The sequence below is a fragment of the Paralichthys olivaceus genome, chromosome 10, assembly GCF_024713975.1.
Source record: "Paralichthys olivaceus isolate ysfri-2021 chromosome 10, ASM2471397v2, whole genome shotgun sequence".
NCBI lineage: Eukaryota > Metazoa > Chordata > Actinopteri > Pleuronectiformes > Paralichthyidae > Paralichthys > Paralichthys olivaceus.
In genome coordinates, this window is record NC_091102.1 from 2799191 (window position 1) to 2822500 (window position 23310).

The following is a 23310-nucleotide window of genomic DNA, read 5'->3' on the forward strand; positions in this document are numbered from 1 at the left end:
GATGGAAGATAACTCACCGAGTTCGAGATCTTAGTCTTGTTCTTCCAGATGGAGGCCCAGGTATCAGGGGTTATCTGGTCGTCCAAGCTTCTCTCCCACACTTTCTATGCACACACAAAGACACGTGGCATGTTACCATCAAATGTTCAAATCTCTATGGTTACTCGTATCAACCATCGAATCAACCATTTTGGAAAAGCTGTGGGAAGTGACGCTGGAGCGCGGCTGAAGGTTCACCAACCTGTGAGAGGCGCGGAGGGCCGGGGTTGGAGGAGTTGGAGGCAGGGAGGCCGACTGAAGGGTTCATGGTTCGCTCTCGCTCCTCCTGGTAGATCCGGTCTCTCTCGGTCTCGGGCAGGTTGAGGAAGTTCTGCATCGCTTTGAGATTGACCAGCAGCGACTGTGAGGCTGTGCGAGGGTCCTCCTCCTTCCTCAGGATCTCTGACAGCAAACCCTGAGCAACACAAACACACAGTTACACTATGACCCTCTGTTCCTATCAGGCAAACTAATGCATTGAAGTGGATCATCCCAATGCATGGTTTCACGTTTTCTTCTTGAGGAATCATGAAAATTAACGGTTAAAAAAACAAGTTAAACACTCGATCAGCAAATGATTAGATTAATATGGAGTTTTAGGGCCACATGAAGGAAAAGAATGAAGGAATAACTGTTGTCGTCAGAAGATGTCACCTGTTTTAAAAAAGAGGAATGTGTTGCATCTTAACTTCAACTTTGATAGAAGTTTCACAAATAATGAAATACTCAGTGTTTGGTCTCCTCATTTTCATAAATCTCATTAAATTACGACTTCCCGGAATTTCTTTCCTCACTATAGCCCTATACTCCGTCATATTAAAGTCCATTGATTCAACCATTTCATCTGTAAATTGAAAATACCTCTTTTTTTTATCCTTTATCATTAGAAGCAAGAAGCAGGAAATTGAATCTAATTGTTGGCTGTATTTTTGGAGGAAAAGGGATCAGATGAAGATCAAAATAGTTTCCAAACGTCAAACAATCAATCAATCCAATAATTGTTTCATTTCACTAAATACAATCGAGTGGTTTAATCTACAACAGTGCATCATATTTTATAAACTCTTCAATTTACTAGTTACTTTACAGATTTGATATCCTGTTAATTAACTAGTCAAAGTAACAGTCAATAGTTAGCAGTGGTATAAAATGGCATTAACAGAAGATACTCCATTAAAGTTCCAGTACTTCAAATTTGTACCTAAGTGCAGTACTTGTACAGGAAACCCTTGTGTTGTTTAGTAAAAGTTTTGTATAATCTGAAAATGAGTTCTGATAAAGAATGTAAGCGTGTGGGCTGAACGCTGGCACACACATGTATACATTCTCACACACACACACACACACACACACACACACACACACCTGGCCTCTACCAGTACGTCAATGAGCCAACTGCCATTACATTGATCTAATGGGGCGTATGGTAAAAAGTTTAGCACAGCATGAATGCATCAGGTAATTGTGCGGCTGTGAGGGCGGCGATGGAGACTCAATGACCCAGCACGCCACCCTGCCATGTTTCCACTAATCCCACTGAAAATACCATGAGGTGGGTGACCACAAAATTAGCCTATCAGTGACATCATCTCTATCAAGTCAGAAAGAATGAACCCTCACCTGATGTGTTGCAGTTACAAGCAGTGAGTGGATAGTTTGATTCTTGCCTGGCACAGGATGTGATGTATTCATGTTTAGATTTCCTATCATCGGCTAATTCTGTATCCATCTACATATCTCTTCTATCTAGAGTTTTCTATCCTTGACGCCGCTCTTCTCCCTCTGTCACTCTTTCCCTGCGCTCTCCTAACCGTCTTGACCACAGTCTGTCTCTGTTTTCCTACCTGTGTGCGGTTGAAAGCCACACGGGCGAACACGGCCTGGGAGACACTAGCTCTCTTCAGCTCGTCTCTGACCTGCTGGTAGATTTCAGAGGAGACTTCGGCGGCCGAGGGGTTGCTCCCTGGATGGTCGCCGCCAGCTTTGGACGAGCCCCGAGGGATGGGTGGGTGGTTGAGGAACTGCTGGTTGAGGGCCTGCGGGTGCTGGTGGGCCAGCAGGCGGCTTACGGCTAGCTGCTGGTTGATGAGGTGGGCCATGGCGAGCTGTTGACGTACCAGCTGCGGGGACAGTTGAGGCGACAGCAGCCCACCTGGCCCCAGCAGGGGTTGCAGGCTACCGGGCGGGGGCGGAGGGGGCGGAGGAGGCACCTGGCCCGTGCGCAGAGGAGGGCTGTGATGAAGGGGGCCGTGGGGCGAGGGCTGCTGCTGGGGAGGTGGAGGCTGCTGCAGTGGCTGGGAGGACAGATCTCCAGATCCAGATTTCAGGAGTGGACTACCGGCTCCCAGGTGACCGAGCTGGGCCAGGCCGGCCAGGTGAGGAGGTGGTCTCTGACCCAGCACACAGAAGTCCGCCATGTTGTCTCTCTCTACTGCAGAGGAACGAAGAGGAAAGAAGTATTACGTAAAAGTAGTGATTGTACTGTATATATATGTATATATATATATATAAGTGTGAAGTTGTAGAAGAAAGGAATAGGCGTCAGAAAGACTGATCAGATTTCTTACTTTTGATGTCAGCAGCGTCTCGTCCAGACCACATCTTCTCCAGATAATCGACTGCTCAACGAAACAGACAGAAAAACATCATCGTGATGTTTCAGATATACAGACACAAAAACAGTTGATACATTAATGAAAATAAATTCACTTTTGTATCCTGAGCTTCAGGACTCTGACATGTGTCGCTGTCTGATATGAGCCTTCTGAGTGTGTTGACATCTGGAGCGGAGTCCTGCTGAAGAGCTGAACTAATGCTGGAAACGCAGAGCGCAACCGAACTCTCCTCCCTCTGTCAGACTCCGTCATCACCTCATCTTCTCTCACTTCCTCTCCAGCCTCAGCCTTTTAATGTGAAGATTAAAGCGCGGCTTCCTGGGAGGTGACGGTGGAGCGGGACGGGCTGATGTGGTCGACGAACCGGTCGTGACACATCACAGACGACTTGTTTAAGAAAAGTCGTAGGATTGTGTCGCTGAATATTTTATTTGAAATAGAATCCTTGTAAAACTCGCCACTACGCTAGATTGTGGCATCACAGCTTTTAAACAAAACCACGTTCACTTCTACTCGTCTTCGCAGTTTTTTTATGCCTGAAGCTGGATTCATATTTGTGAAGTGATTAATGGGAGCGCCATCCTACAATAATTAGAGACAGCATAGGTTTCAATTTATAGTTAAGCGGAATTTCACCATTAAATGCACCACAGTAGAAACAAGACCAACATGGAACTGATAACTGATCGTCCACATTTAGAATTGACCTCAGTTCTCTCAGCTTGTCTGTGGTGAAGACTATGAAACTGTCTCGGTCTGTAGTTTGAGCGATAACGTGGTGTTTCCGGCCTCTGATAATTATATATTTTATTTACCACGACTGCAAACTTGAGGGAGAAAACCCTCAGTAGCTCCAGTAAGTAGTTCAGTTTTTCAGGGGGGGGGGCACAGTTCCTATGGTGTTGCTCTCAATGAATTACGAGACAATAGTCCCGTGGGCACAGACATGTAAAAGCGCCCACATCCCTCCTCCATAGCAGCAGGAGCCACAGATTCAAAGAGACATCTCTGTGGTTGTTTTGCATCTTTTTGTAGTTGTTTCTTCTTTTGTCTCTGCGGTCGTTTGTGTCTCTTTGTTTTCACTTTGAGTCATTTCCCAAACAGAAATGGTAACTTCAAACAGGGACTCGAACCCGGGGGGGCCCCCCTGCCCTTCTGGGCCCCGCGTCTGTAACTGTCAACCCGTCCGTGGTAACGGAGTAAACAGATTCTACATGTGAACATACAGAGTCTGTAGGTGAGGGAGGAGATTCGGGGGCTGGAAGCTTTTGGTTTCTGTTTCTAGTTCGACCTATCAGGTTTGAGCTTTGGTTGCCTGTAGGTAAACAGTCTGTGTGGAAAGAGGCGGATCTCACTAGTCGGACCATATGTGTAAATGCAAATATGTCGTCTCCTTTAAAGGGGATCGATTATACACATGATTACACGTCTGTGGAAGTAGTGAAAAGTTGCTTTAAGAGGTTTTTGTGAAGACCTGAAGACCACGAGTAGGACAGATTAAAAAAGATGATTCTTGAGTTAGGAAGAGGAGCTCACACCTCGACGCTGCCTCAGGCTCCAGGCCCCACGCTTCATTAACTACTCCTCACGTAACACAATCTTTATGAATCTTGCATTGTGGGTAATACAGACACCGAGTTATAACAAGGAAGAATTATGTGGAGTTATCTCTGGTTCTGCTGTGTCGAATTAGATCCTTTCTCTAACGTTCCGTCGTGAGTCGGACAGTGTTGAGACAGATTGTCCATCCTCAGATTGTTTCTTAAAGTTCAATACAGAAGTTTTTAATGTTTTAGAATCGTGTTCTACCTCAGTGATCATTGTGCAACACTCTGTTGGGGTCCTGAGCCCCAGGTCAACTTTAAGACCCGTCAGGAGACAGTGAAGACAGTGAAGACCACAGCACTGCTCACCTTTGATTTTCTTATACTTCTTGTACCAGCGTCCAAACTCCTGACATTTGGCAGTGGAGACGTTGGCATAGTACGAACTATTCACTATGGAGGAGATCATACTCTGAGGCGGAGAGAGAGAAGGGAAAGATAATTAACAACCAACATAATATGAAATGCTTACACTCACGCAACAACCACATGACACACACACACACACACACACACACACACACACACACACACACACACATTATAGAAATAGACAAACATTAATCATGATTGGAAGCCACCCATGGAAACTCGAGCCAGTACAGTGCAGAAAGGGAATCTCCAGCCACACACACATATGCTTGCAATTGATGCTGCGATCAACACCCCCACCAGAGCTCCATTTAAACTCAGTGTGCACACACACACACACAGACACACACACACACACACACACACACACAGATCTGACACACACAAATGATTATGAAGAGAGGAAGGCCAAACATGCAGCTGGGGAGTTCAACACGATCAAGCAGGAGACAGTGATTAATTTTGTGCTGAGTGGAACTTGATTAAAATGCAATACCAATAATCAATACAGTGTAGGATTGTTTTTAAATTTCATCAGATCCGCCTTTAGTCTTCATCCAGAACATGTGATGTTTTAGTTAGAGAGACTAATAGCGTACAGCGCGATTCATCATTCTAGCGAGCAGATGTCACAAACCGTCACTGTGTTGATAAGAAGGTGTAAGTAGTCGTGCATCGTGTGTTATTGTGTGTTTCCACTCTTCACCTGTGATAGAGGACACTCTTTGGCCAGAGTGCTTTGGTTCATTTCCTTCAGCAGCTCTTTGAGAGCGTTCCTGACGGTCGCGTGGTTCCACTGTTCACAGGGCAGGTCCTCCAGCTTCGAAAAACTACAACCCACACACAACCAGTCAGATAAATTACCCAGAAGCTCCGGGTTTGCCGCATATCATTTCTGCATTTCTTTTATTGAATGTGAGCTTGTTATAAATAAACTTCACAAAAGCTCAATGTCAATTATGTTGTGTCCAAATGTAATGCTTATTCTGCATTACAGTTGATTATTTAAAATCATATAACTTTGTTGTATAAGGAAATTCCACAAGTTTAGTAAAACCGTAACTGCGACCAATAATTATCATTATTGTATCATTGTATTGTTATTAGTGAGAATATTTACATCATTAATCCAAGAAGCTTGTGGGTCAGAAATATTCAGATGTTTTGTTTTAAGTCAAAAATGTTAAGAAAACTTTTAAATATTCATACCTGAGAGCTCACGTGTTTCTTTAAAAAGCATTTAATCACCTATCAAAATTATTGTAAATCCACTTTCTTTCAATCGATTAATCAACTTATAATTTCAACTAAATACAGGAAATGGGGGGAAGGGTGAAACCGGCTCCGCACAAAGGAAACACAGTTTAGCAAAGGTTAGCACAAGTTGTTGCACATCCGTTAATTAGCTGCTAATTTAGTTTAATTACCTGTGGACAAAGTCAGGCTACACCGCGTTAAGCGCTCTGAGACGAACTGTGATTTGAGAATATGTGCTATTCAAATGAAATGCGATTGATTGAATTTGATCCATTGCTTTGTCCTGGTTCCTGTCTCGCTAAACTAAACTGGCTGCTGGCAGTTGCTTGAAGTTTATTGAGACTGCTGCTAACTCTGGACATGTAGCTAATCCAATCAGCTGCTTTCTGTAGCTTCATATACCCAGACATGAAAGTGTTATCTGGTTTCCCATCTTACTCTCAGCCAGAAACTGACTTTATCGTTTTTTTACAAAAAAAAGAAAGAAAAGAAGTGAAACTATTCCTTTAACCCCAGATGAAGCCCATGAATCTGTCTCAGACGTTCTGGAGAAACTTTCTGTTTGCAGCATTCCGACACTGAAGTTTGCCAAAGCTCTGCCGTTTGCCACCGACGTTCACATACACGCGTAAACAAACCTGGCCGGTATTTGCAGAGACAGTAACAATAATAACCCCCTCATGTGGAGTTTATCTGTTTTTATCCCGTCATCAAGACTCTGCTTCACTTAATCTGAGGAACTAAGAGTTCCTGACTCTCCCTGACAGACACAGATAATGGATGAAGTTTAACTGGAGCTCTGCCGCTTCAGTATTTCTACTCATGGTGTATTTCTGACTCTATAAAATATGGACACGCAGACTCTGCAGTGTTGTTTTGTAGTAGTAAGTAGTAAAAGCCTCCGATTTAGAAGGTAATACTTTTATTCTCGTTAACAGAAATGTTTCTTCTGAACTGGTCTGACCTTTGTAGTTGAATACGTAGCGTGACCATGTGGTAGACCTCCATCAGCATGTCGGCGACTGTAGCCTCCGGAGCGTCGGTCAGAAAGTGGATGGGGAGAGGGTTCCACCTTCCCACCTTGATGATGCCTGGACAGAGACGGGGACGATTTCACACACTTTTTATTTGTTTCAACATTTTGACGTGACACAATAACACACAGTTCTCAGGTGTAAAGTGTTGGGACAGAGCGAGGAGAGTCTGCTGGGGACCCTGCAGACCTGCCTGCACGCTCACACAAATTCATTCTGACACCAAGACCGGTCAAGGGGCACAAGTCATTGATTCTAAGCGGTGAGATTAGTGGAGCCAATTAAACAGTGATGGTGGAAAGCTGAGCGCTCGGAGTCTGAGAGAAGGTTCCTGCAGCTGTAGCCAGGTGACTGAGGAGGTTTTAAAACGATGCAGATAGAAGATTACTCTGCAACGGGCTCAAGAGATGTTCAGGATTACACGTTGAACGGAACTTTGTGTGTCTCCAGGAAACCTCTCCCTGTTGATTCAAACCAATTCTGGTTCCGTTTCTTCAAGAGCAAGAAAAAGCTCACAAACACAAAACAATACACACAAGCCTGCATGTACACCACCCCTGCACACACACTCAGACACACACACATATATAGGTTCTTTATGGGGACTGGCTGGAGCTGTGAAAACTAAACAAAGCTAATCACATTACTATCCTCCAAATGAGATCCAGACGGGTCCTGCAGAGTCCCCCTCTCTCTCTCTTTCTGTCCCCTTCTCTCCCCCATCTCCCCTCCCCCACATCCTCCCCTCTCCGTCCTGATCTTTCCCCATCTTTTTCTTTCTCTCTTTTTTGTAAGTGTTTCTATTCCTTTATGTCTTTCTTCCTTCCACCGGGTTTCAGAGCTCAGTTATATTTGATTCCAGTCGGGCTGTGTTGTTAATTATCTGGTCATCGGCGGAGCATCATTTAATTCTCTCGTATGAACGGAATAGACCGGACCCCTCAGGGCAGGGAAGAACCCCAGAGGAACCAGAGACCACCATGGAGGCATTTCAGAACCAAGCAGAACCAGAAACCGTTTTATTTCAGCGACAGTATAAATTTTAGTTCATCTGAGCCACATGGAACGTTCCTTGTTCTATCCATCAATATATGTACTTAGTTTACTTAGTTTTATATGAGGGAATATTTGTAAATTCAAAGCATGTGAAATAAAATATTACACATGTAATAACGTGAATTTCACACGCAAAACATTTTTATTTTGTCGACGATTTAATGAGGAACATTTTAAGAGACGGGAATAAAATAACTATTATAAGATGACTTTATGACAGAAGGAAAACAATGAGCCCTTCCTCCTCTCATCTCTTTTGTTCTCGCTCACAAACACAAAAATGCTGCTGGTTATCGTCAGCGTGCGGCATCCACAGCATCTGAAAATAAGTCGTAACCATTTTTCGCTAATGCCCAGTCGAGTGGAAGCAAACGCGTGAATAAGCAGACAAACACAAACTCACAGAGGACACATGACGGCACACTGAGACGTGGACACGTACATGCACCAGCTCGCATGCAAGCGCACGCCCACACTCACAGTGTGATGGTAAATGAATTAATAATTGAGCCATCATTTTTGCTCGGCTCTTCAATGGGCTCTGCTTCTTGTCCACATTTAAAAGTAGAAATCATTGTTCCCATTTCCACATTAAAATTCCACCTCCCAGAGACACGCTTTCATGTGGCCGGCTCGTGGCTTGGCTCATGTCTGAGTGCACCCATCCGCACAAACGCAAATCCGTACACAAACACCCACTAATGTCTCCGACTCCATCAACACTCGCACACACCCACACACATGCGTATGCACACAGACACACTAATACACGCGTACGCACAATATTCCCACTGTCCCGTGCTGCAATAAGTCTGATAGATATGTGTCATGCTGTCTTTTCTGGGAGTGTCCATCTTCTCTGAAACACTTCAAATAAACACAAAGAATTCTGAAACAAGGTTTTCATGAAAAGTGATGGTTCAACTCGCTTCGAAACACATTTGCAGCTTTAGGGTAAGACGCACGTTATAAAGGGTTTTCAATTTAACGGTTAATTTAAACTCACATAAGAGCAGTTATAAGCACAGTTTATATCAAACTGTTATGTATTTGTCAACAGATATTAGTGTAATAATTAATCTACAACTCATAAGCAGCCATGAGGTTTGGTTGCTGTTTCATTAGGGCGATAAATAACAACACATAAAGACTTGTAGTGATTTAAAATGTCTTTACATGAGTAATTATAATACCCGTACGTAAATAAACTACTTTATAATGTGAATATTTTGAGTTTTGTCTTTCCAGTTACCTCTGTCATTTATTAGACGACCCCGATGTTCTACCTGGTGCAATAAAGCTGCTTCTGAACCGGCACATATTTAATAACTCAACATTTACACATCCCCCACTTGATGATTTATTTTGGTTGAACAACCTTTTTTATTGGTGACTTCCTGTCATTTATGGATCCACAACTGTGTGTTTAATTTAAAAATAGGGAACTCCTGATAACCCGTCAGGGTGGGATCTGGCAACAAGGAGACGTCACCGCAGCAAAGTCTGAGGAGGATGGTGAGGCGGGTTTGTACACAAGCCACCGGATGATCTATAGTAGCATCGAGGTAAAGAGAGTCCAGCACGTCAGTGTTGAACAAACTGTGACGGATGTGTTCTAAGACAAGAGGATTTAGTTTTTAGTTTACACGTGAAGTTCAGTTTTTATAATTAACAACTTCTCTACAAACAGAAGTTCTCACTTCGCTGCACATGACGGCAGATACACGTGTCTGTGAAAAGCTCATATCAGATGATTTTTATTGGCCAGTAAATGAATGTTTCTGTGCAGTGAAAAACTTTTCCAATTATCTGGATGCCATGTTGTCGGATCTCAGGAGTGAACCTATTATCCACAATAATTATGAAGCGAATCACGACCCATGGCCACAGAGAGACCTCCCATGTGGCTTGGTCTGATTTACAGAGTTCAGTCCCTCACTGTAAAGACTCTTGTCTCTCAGGTGGGAGTAATTTCATGCTGACCCAAAGAAACTCAGTCTGAGGAAATGTCCGGAGCAATCGGTCCAAAAAAAAGGGACAAAAATACGCATACAAATATTTACTCCTGTAGCCGTAATTATGGATTTGCAACCGACCGGCGTCCTGAAGCTCCGGTTTAGTGTTTAGTAAAGATAAAGAGTAAAAATATAACAGTTACAATATCCACACACACCCAAAATACGTTTTTATAACGAAGATAAGTAATTATGAAGCATTGATCATTTATTTATTAACTACTGATGCCTTTCGGAGAGAGTGATGCTCCGTGAGAACGTGGGACCTAAATGCAAGAACTGTAATTTACCGTCGGCCTGACCTCAGGTGTCCGGTGAATTATGGACATGTTCTGCTGCAGTGACCCTTTGTGGCCTGTCAGACGTGGCACTGCAACAATGCTCTCCCTCTCTCTCTCCGACTGACCACCGTTAACTGTTCACTGACCGAAGCCATAAACTACAGGTCTGCTCCCATCCATTCTATAAAAGCCTTCAGACCCTTATAATTGAAATAAACAATATCTCCCATCTAATTACTGGGCTGAGCTAATTAAAGAAAGGCCATGGTCCTCGGCGGGCGCTTTAAATACACCGCTGGGACACAAGAATGCAGGACACAATTCAAACAGGGAGAAAATAGCTGGGACTCTGTGTAATTTTGGTTGTGGACCGCAGGGGAAAAAATGTATAATTTAAGCCAGAAATTATTCATTTAACATAAACGCTTGTTTTAAAAAACAAAAAGTATTCATTTGAGAGAAGCTGGGGGGGCGTGTGTCTGTGTGCGTGTGTGTGTGCATGCGTGCGTGCATGCGTGCATGAGTGTGTTTTGTCTGTGATACTGCACGGTATACTTCGCAAAGTGTATGTCAATTTTAGCGCGTGCAAATGCAACCCTGCATGGGTTAAGTAGAGTTTACAAGTGTGTGTGTGTGTGTGTGTGTGTGTGTGTGTGTGTGTGTGTGTGTGTGTGTAAGCAATCGAGACATTTCTCGGAGTTTTGTTTGTGTCGAGCTGTGACGTCCCGTTCACTCGTGTCTTTGAAGCCCCTGGTGTTGTGTTTTTCTCGAGGAGTGCATTGATGTGGACAGGGGACCAGCGTGTCTGGCTGTTTTCCAGACAAACTGATGAGACAGACTCAGAAAGAGAGAGAGAGAGAGACCTCCCCTGATACTTGGCAAAAATATTTGAAGCTAAAAGTGCTGCTAATGGCATTCATCTGCAAACCGTCGCAAACGCTGGCCGCACAGTTTAGTGGGCTGTCTCAGGCCGTCGCTGTTGGATAATGTGCATCTGTGTGACTCGTTTTAAACGACTGTCAAATGCTGCAACCAGAAGAAAACAATCTAAAATAAACTTTTAGAGTTTTTAATCTATTAAAAAAGTTTCTCTCTGTATTTTTTAATTTATAAAAAAACAACTTTGTGTAACAATTCAATCTTCAATCTCCAGGTGCTTTTTGAAAAAAATAATTTCCAGTCACCAAAGTAATCCATTACATGAGCTGCGTCGCAATTCATGGTCCACTTCCTTCGGACGGTTCATTTGAAAACCGATGGCATCACAACGGTTCAACTACGCTGTCCCGTTTCAAAATGCGTCTTTCCAAACCCGAGCAATGAGGTTTTCTACGGGATTATCTTTCTCAGGCCAATCTATCCCAGGATTCATTGCGGGTCGGCGGCAAAACACGTTTCAAAAGGAGTTAATGATGACAAACGAGACCAAAAAGTTCTATACTGGGACACAGGAAACAGATATAACACAACTAATAAAACTGTTTCCGGAGGCATAAAAGACTTGAGATAATAAAGTTCTTAAACCTTTAAACTCTATAAAAGACTAATTTCATTTAAACAGAGCAAAGTGCCTGAAATCAGCTCTGTGAAGGTTAGTGAGGACGTCAGGGATATTAAACAGTAAATGTCACGTTAAATGTTAAGAGACTTAAGAAATCTTGAGACAGAAGTGACATCACATGAATGGCGACTGACTGATGAAGACGCTCGATGTGCGTTGGGGCGATGAAGAGTGAAGCGAGGTGGAGGAGTGCACGTCCTGGTTCAGGTGGGCTGAGGTCTGATAAGAGCTGCTGGCCTTGAGGTTGTAAAGGGATTACCTGTGACCGTGTGTTTACACGACTGTGTGAACAAACGCCCGCACATGTGTTCGACCTGCTGCACATCACAACCACGTGTTGAAGGAGACACACGATGATCTTTCAGTTTTTCTCTCCACCAGCGTGTTAGAGGAACGGCCCGCTGCTGGAGGCGTCGTGTTTTGTGTCCGTCCCATTCTCGTGAACACGTTGTCTCGAGAACGCCTCGAAGGAATTCCCTCAAATTCGGTACAAATGTTAATTTGGACTCAGGGATGAACTCATAATTGTCGTGGTTAAAGGTCAACGTCTCTTAAACATCACAAACACATTAACTTAAGAGCGAGTCGAGAGAAAGCTTTCAGACTTAATCTGCACTGGTTGTCTGAGACACAGAAGGTGATAAATCCATTTTATGAGAAAGCTCCTCAAAGATTAAAAAAAAGCCCAAAGTCGGTGGTAAGAGGAGCTCGTCTACACCTTTACTGGTTGACCAATCACAACAGAGCGGACCACCTGGCCAATCAGAGCAGACTGGACTTTATCAGGACGGGGGGGGGGGCCTTAAAGAGACAGGAGCTAAAATCCCGAGGCTGAAAAGAGGAGCTGCAGCACTGACAGTATGAGGAGAGTGATGTTCTCTGAAGATTAGAGCATGAAAACCTCTGACAGTAATAAATATACTACTATATATATATATATAAAATAATACACGCACACTACTTAAAACCATCAGTCTGAATATGTCTCCTTTAACACTCTGAGATTTGACGGTGATGACACCATTTGTCCGCGTGTTGCAGAAGCCGCGTCGCTCACTGTCGCTCCGTTGTTTCCAGTTTTATATATCGATGTGACGCAACACGGAATATTCTGCATGCTTGAGAAATAACAGCAATAAATGACACTGTCCTGTGGCCGATGAGTACCATGTGTGCAACAATAAATTACAGTGTCTTTCTTTTCATTCTGCTTCATAAACATTCTCACACATACTGCACGCTCATACATTCAACAAACACACACACACACACACAGGCACAAAATGTATTTTAGTCTTGCGGAGACATTCCTGTCCAGCTCTTTGTTGTGTCTTTAATGAGTTTTACAGGCTCTGTCTGTGTCTTAGTTGTGTTTTTCAAACATTCTTGTGCTTATTACCAGTGTAACAGTGCAGCGTCTGCTCTAAATAGACAACCTCACATCCACTTTTCTTCCCAGGCCACTGATTAGAGGGAGAGTCCCCTTTCAAAGACCATTCTCGTCTTGACCCCTAAGCTGCAGGATATTTAATTCTGACTCAGTCGTACCATAGTTTACACAGTGAGAGACACTTGGTGGTTGGAAAATCATGACTATTAATAATGGCCTTCATGAAACTCTTGTTATTCCAACAAAAGACGGCAGCTTGAACTCAGATATTTGGCTTTTTTTTTACTTGACAGTGTCGTAACAGGATCTAAAGAAGCTGCTGTTCTGTGTTTCTCTACCAGGGCTGAAAAGTTTCAAACTGTAAGAGTCTTGTTTTATTGATTTTGGCAGCATCGCCGTCTCTGAGTGCTCGTTTCTGTGGCGTCACAAACTACTGTGACTCGGACCCTGTCTGAAGTTTGACTGTGCAGCGAGTGTGGGAGGTTTTCTTTGTTCAGCAGCGAGCTTCAGTATCGCTCTCTAAATATCGTGAAGTTGGAACTTGGCTGTTTCCAATCTTTATGCTAAGCTAAGCTAACGGGCTGTTGTTTCATATTTAATGTCCAGTCAACAGAAAGCAAATGGACATACTTTTCAAAATGTTGAACTTGTCCTTCGAGGAACAGTTTTATTAGCATGACATAACGTGCAGCTTCGGGCCTGATGCTTTCTCTAACTAAAGGATGCAGCTCCTGCTCCTTCAATAATACTCAGTCCTTAATCAGCTTAACTCAGCTATAATCACACCTTATTTTAAATACCTGACAGATAGATTTTGAAATTATTCCCTATTATGTAAAACAATGGTGACAGAAGTGCAGTGGCGGCGTCTCTGACTGACCGTGTGCTTGTGCCGCTGAGCTGTGGGAGTAGCCGAGGGCGAGCAGAGCCGTCTCCACCAGCTGAGAGAAGAGAATATCCCTCCTGACCAGCACAAACTCTGCGTGCTCCTCCCTGCCCTCGCATCCGTCCGTCTGAATCCCTCCATCCGCCTGTTCCACCACGCAGAAGACGGGGATCATCAGACCTGTTGAGCGAGAGGGGAAAAGGAGAAAATAGAGAATCCTTTAGTGTCTGGCTTCTATTGTCTGTGATCACGACACAGTTTATCCGTGGCAGACAGCAGACATGTGGATTGTGTTTCCACTGGGTCAGGCCTGTAATCGCTTTATCCTTTGTGTTTAAAACTGTGGGATATAACAACACCTGAACTTCTAAATGAGCTACAATCAAACAAGGGATGTAAATCAAATGGTGTGCATTCCTCAGTGGACTGTGAAAGTGTTCTCTGCACATTTACAGGCATTTCCAATAAGTCTTTTAGACAAGCTGTCATAATAATGGCTCCCCTAGGAGATATGGAAAGTCTTTATACAAATATACACTGAGAACAAGTGTAACTTTCATCAGGGTATTAGTTTGAAAAGAAAAGAACATCCATTTTATTCATCCGGTTTTCATGATATATCTCATCTTTTGATACCCCATCACACACACACACACAAAGAGATAAACACACACAGATATACACACGGGGGTGAAAACCTTGGCGTAGTTTCAAAGGCTTTGAACAATTGTCTGAACCACACGTGGAAGTTGTGAATACTTATATTAACTATTAACAGAAAAGAATCCAGAGAACACGTGAAGCTGTGCAGACATGTGGCTCATTACTTCGCTGCATCGGGCTGAGACTTCACATGTGGACTCTTCTCCAGCTGTCCTCGGACACATGAGCGTTTTACTCTTCATCGTTCTCATCACAGAAGATTCATCCACTTGTTTTTGTTTTATCTGAAGCTCAGGTTTTGGGAACTGAACCCGATGGAAGGAAACAGCTGACAGTTTGTAGAAGACAGAACACGAAGACGTCAAACATTAAGTTTGAAATTTGCTGCTGTTGTTTCTAGCGCTGGTGTCGGCTCTTATCATCTCCGTCCATGTCCTCTACCTGTACGGCATCACTTTCCCCTGCTGTGTCCTCACATCGACTTCTGCTGACTCTAAACTTTAATAATATCGTAATAACTTTATTCATATTAGGGAACCTTCACGTCTCAGGTTTCTCACCCTCCCATATTAAGACACCTTTATGTGCACTGTTGCTTGTGTCTGTATCAGGACGCCCGTCAGCTCGGTGTCATAAATAAGGCGATAAAACATTAAAATGGAGACAAGCCACTTGTTCCATCTCCGTGTCTGGTTACAGTAATTCCAATTGTTCCTTCTCTTTGGCTCCGTGCACCAATATCAATCCTTCCTCTCCAATATCAACCCTTTTTCCTAAAAGGCTTTTGGTTTTGGGCCACCTGTCAACTAGCAATTAATTAAAGCTCTCTGAAGAAATGATGGACTGTGGGCATTAGGCAGCTTCCCAGCACTAATAATACATGGCACACACACACACACACACACACACAGCAATGTGTTTCCCCGCATGGATACCACACAATGCTGAGCACACACACACTCACATATGCCGCCTTTCCCCAGCACACACACACACACACACACACACACACACACACACACACACACACACACACACACAGATCCATCCCACCCGTTGTTTTAATCAGTCAATTCGTATATTTCTATTTCCTCCTCATTAATCACCCTGCTCCCAGTCCTCCAGGCTCTCATGGAGTGAATTACACACTGGAGCACCGTGCCAATTCAAGTAAGTGAATTTCCCCCAACAGGGAAATATAACTGTCAACACAGAGCAGCTCCCTCCGACCAGCGCTCCTCTCTCTCTCCCTCTCTCCGGCTCTATCTCGCTCGCTCCTCCGTCTCCACCTCAGTCTGTCTTCTCTCATATCCAGTGTCCTGTGATTTGGCCGCTGACTGTATGATCTGGTTTGGATGATGTGATGTTGCCTCAAACCTCTAATCCCTCTAATATGTATGGGGGATGAGTGAACTGGGATATTAAAATAAGATACGTGTGTGTGTGTGCGTGCGTGTGTGTGTGTGTGTGTGCGTGCATGTGTGTGTGTGTGTGTCTATAAGTGGGTGTGTGTTTTGGCAGCATTTCTTGGGTGTGAGTGTCTCAGCGAAGACATTTGTGAATGTGGACATATGGTGTGTGTATGTAAATCAGTATGGTTGTGTTTGCATGCTGCTCTGTGTGTGTGTGTGTGTGTGTGTGTGTGTGTGTGTGTGTGTGTGTGTGTGTGTGTGTGTGTGTGTGTGTGTGTGTGTGTGTGTGTGTGTGGCCCCCTCCTCGTGGCGGCAGTGTGGTTTGGAGGAGACACGTCGAGTTTCCTGTCTTCAAAGACAACCCGTCATTATTACAGGCCAACCATCCGTTCAGCAGGAAACCCCTTCCTCTCTCTGTCCCTCCCCCCGTCCCTCGTCATTTCTCCTCACACTGAACTATTTCATTTCTTATTTCTTTAACATCGATTCATTCTCTCGCTTCAGAAACACAGATTCCTCCCACCTCTTTAAATCCTTCAGTACAAACTGCGCAGCCAAACCCACAGAAATGTCTTTTTATTGCTCTTGAAAACGTCCCACAACTTTGCATAAAGGATGAATTTTATCAATATTTCTGTTTTATGCCCTAAAATCCTTTAGCTGGAGCAGAATATTTATAATTTTTTTGTTTCCCCCAAATTTAAGAAATATTAAAGGAAAACAAGCAAAAATCAAGAGTTTGACGTTTCTGCAAACATATGGCGTCACAAACACCCAGAGACAAGTGCATAACACACATGCACATAAACAAGAAGCAACTTTCACAATGAATGCAGGGATCGATAACCCAGAGTGAGTTGTATAAATCTTATTTATATGGAGCAATCTCCTTTATTTGGTGAGCCTGTATTATACAGTTCCCCCCAGACTTATAGATTAACAGTGTGGAAGCAGCTCCAGCTTCTCCCTGCAGAGCGGCCACACTACAACACGGCCACATCCTGGCTCCGAGCACAGCCGGACGCTGTTGTCTCTGGGTTTGGCACAAAAGAGCTATAAAAAAATTTACTACAGTGGGACTCAGTAGAGTTCATGCTTATGAAAGCACATTTGAATTCACCACATTTTTATTTGGACCTGCACCAAATTGCACACGCTGATAAATATCAGTACCCTGAACACGTTGGATTTCTTTTCATCGAAACCCTTGAATTAATTCGGTTTCGTGATTATCGGTCCAGTAGATAATCCTGCCAACAAAACAAACCAGACCAAAACTTAACCTCTGTAGCCGTGGTAACAAGACGGCACGGTGACTTTGCATTAGCACAAAACGATGAAAAAACGAAATGTTTGTAGATTCGATGTTTTCGTCTGTTCAGTGGAAGTTTAAGTCACAAGCTTCCTCTACATCTTGTTACCTTCGGCCATGTTGTCATTTAGCTTTTGAAGTGGATTTGATTTAGTCAGAAATCAGTATTTTTGTTGTGAGATTTGAGATTTTAAGAAAAGAAATCCGTGTAGAGTGGTAATATCTATGAACTGGTGAAACTTGGTGCAGCTCTGGATAATGACCTGTGCGTATATCTGATCTAGTTTATCAAACTGTTTCACATTTTACATCTCATTGTAAAATGTTTTACAATATTTCAAGTGCAGTTAGAGTTTCTGTCACTTCCACTCCGGGCTCTGATGCAATGATTCAAACTGTGCAGTGGAGCAGGTGCATGGAAACGCTCTAAAAGCGAGATTGTCACATTAGAATGAATCTCTTCACACATCCCAAAATATCTCGAGGACATTGCTTACCTCCCAGGGGTCTCAGCGGCGCTCCATTGTGGCGTATGCGGGGTCCGGTGGGGCTCCCGTTGAGCTCTAAGCGGCTCTTCTTCCCCGGTGGTGGGAGGCCGCTGAGGTCCGGGCTGCCTCCCCTCCGCTCAGGACTGTCCTGGGTGATGGGACTCTCCCCTCCTCGCTCCATCCTCCTCCAGACCCCCAGAGGAGCTCCAGCCAGAGAGAACGAGTCTGGAGAAATGAAACAGGAACTTATTCCTCTGGAACAAAGTTGTTGTCTTAGACTTTAAAGAATAATCATCATTGAGCACTTGACGTGTCGCTTACATTAAAACACGGATACTACAGTTTACTTTGAGTTCAAAATAAAAACGTCCAGCTGCTGGAAATTCTCACGACACGGCATCACATGTGTATTAATCCGTGACTGAAAATAGTCCCTGGAAAAACGCACTGTTTACTCCTGTTTGCCAGAAACTACAGTGCCCAGTTGTTTACGGACGTAATTCTGCCCTTTTAAGAGTGAAACTATATATTTGTGACCCGTTTGAAAGGTCTTCAGTAATGAATGGGCTCGGAGCGGAGAGCCACAGACATGGAGGGAAAGTGGGAACGCACCGAGAGAGAGGCTGGGTGATTTGGTCTTTTCATGGAGTTTGTTGACAGAAAGGAAAATATAAAACAGCACCACCCTTAGATGGAAGAAACAGCAAGTGTGTTAGAAACAAGAGGCTGAAATAGAGAAGGGAAAAAGAGAGACAGAGAGTTTATCAGTGTTTGCAGCAACGGTGTTGGATCACTGACGTGTGTGTGTGTGTGTGTGTTTAATATACGAGTATATATACATGCACGGTTTGTTCACGACAGTATGAGCCTCATGGGTTGTTGTCCCCTGATGAGGAAGCATCAGCCAAACATCTAATATCGGCTAATGCCATTAGAAACGCTGCCAGGCCAGACACACGCCAAAGTATCAAAGAGCAGCCAGCTCGCTCAGGCCAAATGGACGGCTTTTATTTACCCACGAGCCCCTGGACAATATCTGCCCCCCCCCCCCCCCCCCTCACCGAAGAGAGAGGGATTAGAATCCGTCTGTGGAAAAACATGGAGGAGCATGGGAGGTTTCTCTATTAGAGTTTGTGACCAGTAGGAATGAAACGGTGACCGGATCTGTGGTATTCATGCTGCAAAGTTTCCGTTACTTAGTCGTACCGCTCAACGTTTAATGACCGTACAAGTGAAATTTGTATATCTGCACTTTTTAAAAGCACATTTTAACAGAACTGGGATACGCCTTATTACTGTCGTAGTTTTAGTCTCTATAACTGTGATACAGAATTTGATCTTTGGCCAGATTTGAGTGATTGAAGTGAATTTGAGCTGAACAACATGAGGCAGAATCCACGTGTTTAGTTTGAATGTTGTATATAATTCACTGTGCGTGATTAGAAACGGATAAAAGAAATCCCAGAGGTATTAAGAGCTCATGGGCAGAATTTTAAAATGAATTCAAAATCAGAAACATTAGCTTTGGCTTGATTAAACACTGTGGGAGGCAAAGGCTGAAAAATACAAGTGGCAAAGTTTATTAAAAGCGAGAAAAGTTCAGAGAGCTACACAGAGTCCAGTGGTCGTCATAACTCACGATGTGAGGCTCGCTGAGAAAGAGGGAGGCTTCACGAATAAATCAAACCGCTGACTCTGTCGTTGTAGCTACAATGAAGAAACAACTGAATATATTGGAACAATGAAAGAAATTCACTGCCTGTCGTCGGCCGCAAGTTACAGCCAGTGCAAAAAAAAAAAAGAAAAGACGAATTAAAACCTTGAAGACTGTTTCATTTTTTTATTTTTCAAAAAGAATCCTCCAGAGAATCTGTCTTTATCACCAACAAGTCCCATCCTGCTGTAAATCCCCCCCCCCACTCACACACACACACACCTCCACCCCCAACGCTGCTGACGATCCCTATCAGGACCTGCCGACATCTCACCATCTAACCTGGGACACACGCATTATAACAGATTCTCCAGTTTCCCAGCAGCATCTCATCTCTCGACACATCAATTACATTTCATTTGTTTGGTTTTTTGAACCCAGCAGATAAAGGCCGATATCGTGCTTTGCATTTTTATTTATTTATTTATTTATTTTTTGACAACCGTTGCTCGCATGGTCTTAGATAAGACGTCCTCCACCACCTCCACCTCATCGACAGCAAATGTTACCACGTCATGTCCGGGGGGGCGGGGTGGTAGAGAACCAAGCAGTTAGTTGGTTGGACAGAATGAGACTTTTGAAGATTCTCTTTGGGTTCTCGGATGTTATGATGCGATTATTTGACGATTTTATAGACAAACAGTCAATTAATTAAGAAAATAACTCTCAAAAGAATTAATAATCTGCTCTGCAGCTCAACTGTAATCATATATCACACAGGTTTCTGTGGAACGAGAACTTTTCCTTTGGAGAACATACTTCTAGTTCTGTGAAGTTTAGGATTCCACTTGTAACGCAGTATTTTCAGAGTCTCGTACTTTTAACTTCAGTAGAGGAGAAAGAGGAGGATGAGAAAAAGGAAAGAATAACAAAGTGAATCATGACGAGTTTCCAGTCAAACAGTTCCTCATTAACGTTTTTAATTGATGCTGTAGTTCAGTTGAAGTAAGAGAGTAGTTCTTTTATTTTGAGGGAAAATAAAAAACTTAAACTGATTTTTAATATGTCGTAAATAAGCTTTTGTTTCCTGCAGATCACAGAACGAGATAGTGATTGATGAACTGATTTACATCCCATCTCTTTCCCTGTGTTTCCTCTGATTTATTTTTCTCTCAACTCCTGAAACCTCTGCAGAGCGACGTGTAAATAACGACAGGATTATCCCAACAGCTCAGAAACTTCCACTGTCACAGATTGATAAATGCCAATCTGGTTTATGTAATTATTATGGGCGTGTTGAGCAACAACCTGAAAGCCGGCACTTAAACAAACGTGTGATAGCTGTATGACAGCGTTAATGGCTCTGACCGGCAAATCACAGGTTCACCAACGCATATCAGTGTTCAAACAATGAGATTATTATCGCCTGCGTGTAAATTCATCTGCTCTGCATTGTGTGATAAGACGAGTGATAGTCGGAGCAGTTAATGAAGACGTGATAAGAGGATCTGCTATGGAGACGGGCTCAGAATGTAATGTGTTTCTGATAACGAGGGTGTCATGACACATTTCCCAATTTACTGCTTCTCTGAGCAACTGTCACAGAAACAGCACACTGAATTATTAGAGATTTAATTTAATTTAATTTAATTTAAATCCCGTCAAAGAAGAAATCGTCAATAAACGTGAATATTCTGCATCTTTTCAAGTAAAACTTTAACAGCACAGTGTCGAGTTGGGATGAGAGCTCGTGAAATAAAAGGTTAAAACGCACATTCTGCTGTGTGAGTCCCACATGATGTTTGACTCTAGGACAACCGTCGTGTTTTGATGATAAGACACTATCAAATTCCACATTATTACGTGTTCTAGACATAACAAATACACACCGAGGGCCAAGGACAAGATTGCAGAGCGAAAAAAATGCAGACACACCCAGAGAAATAGGAGTGAGGGACACAACAACAAACACACCTATAAACAACGTGTCCAGCTCAAAGACGTAAACACACACAAACATGTAATTCAAAGCCAAACTCTACAAATCAGACGCCACACACTGATTGGTAGTCCCATCCATCTGAAACACATACAGTGTAATGACTGGGCGCATGAAGGCTGCTGCTTTTTTATAGTTTACTTTATCTTTTTTTTTTTTTTTTAATCTCAATCGCTCTCTGTTGCCTCTATTTTCATCTCCCCTGCACCAACGTTTGGAAAAACACTTTCAGTTGCGTCCAGCTGTTTTAACTTCAGGTGCTGGTGACGGGAGACGTGCACAAACTGGAGAAGGAAATCTGAGAAAACAGCAGGACGACGTTTTGTAAAGAAGAATGAACCTGGTTTTTAAGTTGCCTCCTCATCCTCACACACACACACGCACACACACACACACACAGATCTGGAGCTCACACACACACTCACACACACTCACAGAGGAGTGTGACTGTGGGTGAAAAGTTAACCGCCTGAGTTTTTAAGTAAGAAACACAACAAACCCTTTAAGAGGAAGAACTCGCCTCCTGAGCCTCTCTGGTATCTTCTACCGTTCTGAGCTGCTAATGAAGGGTTGTATTTTCAAACATGCAAACCAGACACACACAGAGAGAGAGAGAGAGAGAGAGAGAGAGAGAGAGAGAGAGAGGGTGACCTATGAGGGCATTATTAGCACTGATAGCAGGGGAGAACATGAGAGGCGTCAACTATAGGAAAATATCCAGAGATACGGCTGTTCTTCCCGTTCCAGATCCGCTTTTATAGCAGGGTTATCAAGCTATTGGTTAATGCTTGGCTCTGCAGCAGCAGATAAAAGACGCAGGAGGAGGAGAGGGAGGAGGATATATTAAAAGCCGTGTTGTCAAATAAACGTACACATGTCGCGTGAGAGTAATGAAGGTGGGATGTGCTGAAATGTTCCGAGCACAGAACTAACACCCAGGGAGGAAGAATGAGAAGTATGTTTCACTCAATTAGTTCTTTTTAAAAAAAAAGCCTGAAAACAAAATGGGGAACAACACGAGCAGTTTTTATGAAGCTGTTTATGAGAAATGATTGCTGTTGGGGAAGGGTACATTATTGTGGAATTTGCCGTTGATGGCCCTCAGATGTGTGACTGTGATGTGGCGAGCGTTGGTGTGAGGGGAGGAGAGACCTTCAGAGCAAACACACAACTTGTTTTGTTGGAGCTCTGGAGAGGGACTCACACACACACACACACAGAGGGAGAGAGAGAGAGAGAGAGAGAGGGAGGAAAATAACCAGGGGTGAGGGGGCGAGACTGAGGCCCTCTGGCAAACATGTTTGGCTCTCTCGCAAACATCTCACTTGATAATACGGGATGAAGAGAGTCAGGCGTTTATGGCCTCGCCCTTCCAGCCAGAGGACGCACTCGGCGTGCTTAAACACACACACACACACACACACACACACAGTCGCACACAGACAGACACTAAGCCACACAAACCACAGCCAGCTCGCTACACAAGACTCTCAGCTTTAACACTTCCAGGGACCACACACTGACTCCGCCGGTCGCACACAGCAGGGACGGATAACACACGAGCATGTACAGAACTCTGATGCAGCTGTGAAGAAGCTGGCTGCGTTATATCACGAGGTGTTTCGGTTATTTTGTCCACCCCTGCACAAACGTGCACAGAGCGGCCTGGTGC

General features: G+C 43.6%; 1 protein-coding gene across 4 annotated transcripts in view; it reads right to left on the minus strand.

Moving 5' to 3' along the window:
- Positions 1-23310, minus strand: part of satb2 (SATB homeobox 2) — a 38811-nt gene that overhangs the window by 13014 nt on the left and 2487 nt on the right. For 2 of the 4 annotated variants that reach the window (XM_069533152.1, XM_020104562.2), the window contains exons 2-10: positions 17995-18210; positions 14105-14290; positions 6852-6978; positions 5337-5460; positions 4568-4670; positions 2607-2657; positions 1956-2470; positions 242-454; positions 18-104 (exon numbers count right to left, since the gene is read on the minus strand). In XM_069533152.1, the coding sequence (XP_069389253.1) occupies positions 18-104; positions 242-454; positions 1956-2470; positions 2607-2657; positions 4568-4670; positions 5337-5460; positions 6852-6978; positions 14105-14290; positions 17995-18166 (1578 nt within the window). In that variant the 5' untranslated portion in view covers positions 18167-18210. Of the gene's footprint in view, positions 1-17; positions 105-241; positions 455-1883; positions 2471-2606; positions 2658-4567; positions 4671-5336; positions 5461-6851; positions 6979-14104; positions 14291-17994; positions 18211-23310 lie in introns of all 4 variants that reach the window. The other 2 variants (XM_020104561.2, XM_020104560.2) reach the window with 1 other exon arrangement.